General features: G+C 46.8%; 1 protein-coding gene across 1 annotated transcript; it reads right to left on the bottom strand.

Annotated features, from left to right (window-relative positions):
• Positions 1-487: 487 nt before the first annotated feature.
• Positions 488-919, bottom strand: LOC114636010 (cyclin-dependent kinase 2-associated protein 1-like; the record flags this gene model as incomplete). Its single annotated transcript, XM_028784327.1, has 1 exon — positions 488-919. A coding segment is annotated over one exon (432 nt), but the record flags the coding sequence as incomplete, so codon positions are not given.
• Between the last annotated feature and the right edge of the window lie 259 nt (positions 920-1,178).

The following is a 1,178-nucleotide window of genomic DNA, read 5'->3' as shown; positions in this document are numbered from 1 at the left end:
TCTGTATTTATAACCTGTGCATTTTAAAGATTGACCTCAAAGCACTCAGTCATGCAAATGCTTAAGCAGAGAAGCTCCATGAAGCAGGGTCTACACTGTACACAGGCGGGCCAGCTACTAAGCAAATGTGCTGTGGTCTGCACTCAACTCCTCAGGGGCAGGTGAGCTCATAGAAAGGAAGTCAATTGGGGTGATGCAAATGGAAAATGTATCCAAAGGGAGGTTAAAAGGGACACTGGTATTTGGGGATAAAGTATAGCTTGCTGTGAAGTGGCTTCACAAACATCTTTCAAATGCTTGGAAAGGAAAAAGAACTGGGTCATTCCCAACTACTTAAATGCACACCATCAGTTACTGCAAAATGTCTTCCCAATCATTTGAGTGTGGGTTCAGAGCTTAATGAATGTGGTAGAAAACTTACTGCCATTTTGAACAAAGCCTCTCATCTCCAGGGAGTAGCCAGATGGGCCTTCAGACTGGCCAGGGGCTAGGACCTGGCATTACATTCCATTTCAGCCAAGCACTCCCGAACCAGGCTTCGGGCATGAATGATGCCTCCTTTTAGCCTCTCCAAGGCTCTCTTGCTCCCTGCATATGTGGGTCTGATCTCTTTCCCCAGCTCTCCGATAATGGCCAGCAGCTCTGCATATTTACTCTGAGGCACTTGGCTATTTCCAGTTCCCTGGGTGTAGCCTAGCGATGGAGGTCCATAGTCACTCAGCAGCTGGTGATACTGAGAGAAAGTCGCCATGCTAGTAGATGGTGAGTGGACACCTCCGGCATTGAGGGCAGTGGTGGCCATGTGCACGGTTAAGTTCGGCCTGCGCACTTTTTGTTGTCTCCACCTCGGGCTGCACCAGCAAATATGGCTGTCCTTCACCCTGCTGCCACCACAGCATATCACCCATACATCGGGCGCCTAAAGACAATTTTTAAAAGTAATCTTTAATTGTGTACAGAGTGATTTCTCCCTGGGAAGGCATATTAATTCTGAGACAGCTGTATCTTCAGCCTTTTAGAAAAATGATTCCAAGAAAAGCTATGTTGACTCAGGTCAGCTTGTTGCCAGTCTGTTGCTCCCCTGGGAAGTTACCTTGCTTTCCCCTTGAATGAACTTCTTGAGTTTTTTAGTTAAAAGGCTGAACCACAACAGAGTTTTAAAATTACCCGTTGGAGTC

This window comes from Grammomys surdaster, unplaced genomic scaffold (genome assembly GCF_004785775.1).
Source record: "Grammomys surdaster isolate TR1022 unplaced genomic scaffold, NIH_TR_1.0 121067, whole genome shotgun sequence".
In the NCBI taxonomy this organism is placed as follows: domain Eukaryota; kingdom Metazoa; phylum Chordata; class Mammalia; order Rodentia; family Muridae; genus Grammomys; species Grammomys surdaster.
This window is presented reverse-complemented; position numbering and strand designations above follow the sequence as displayed.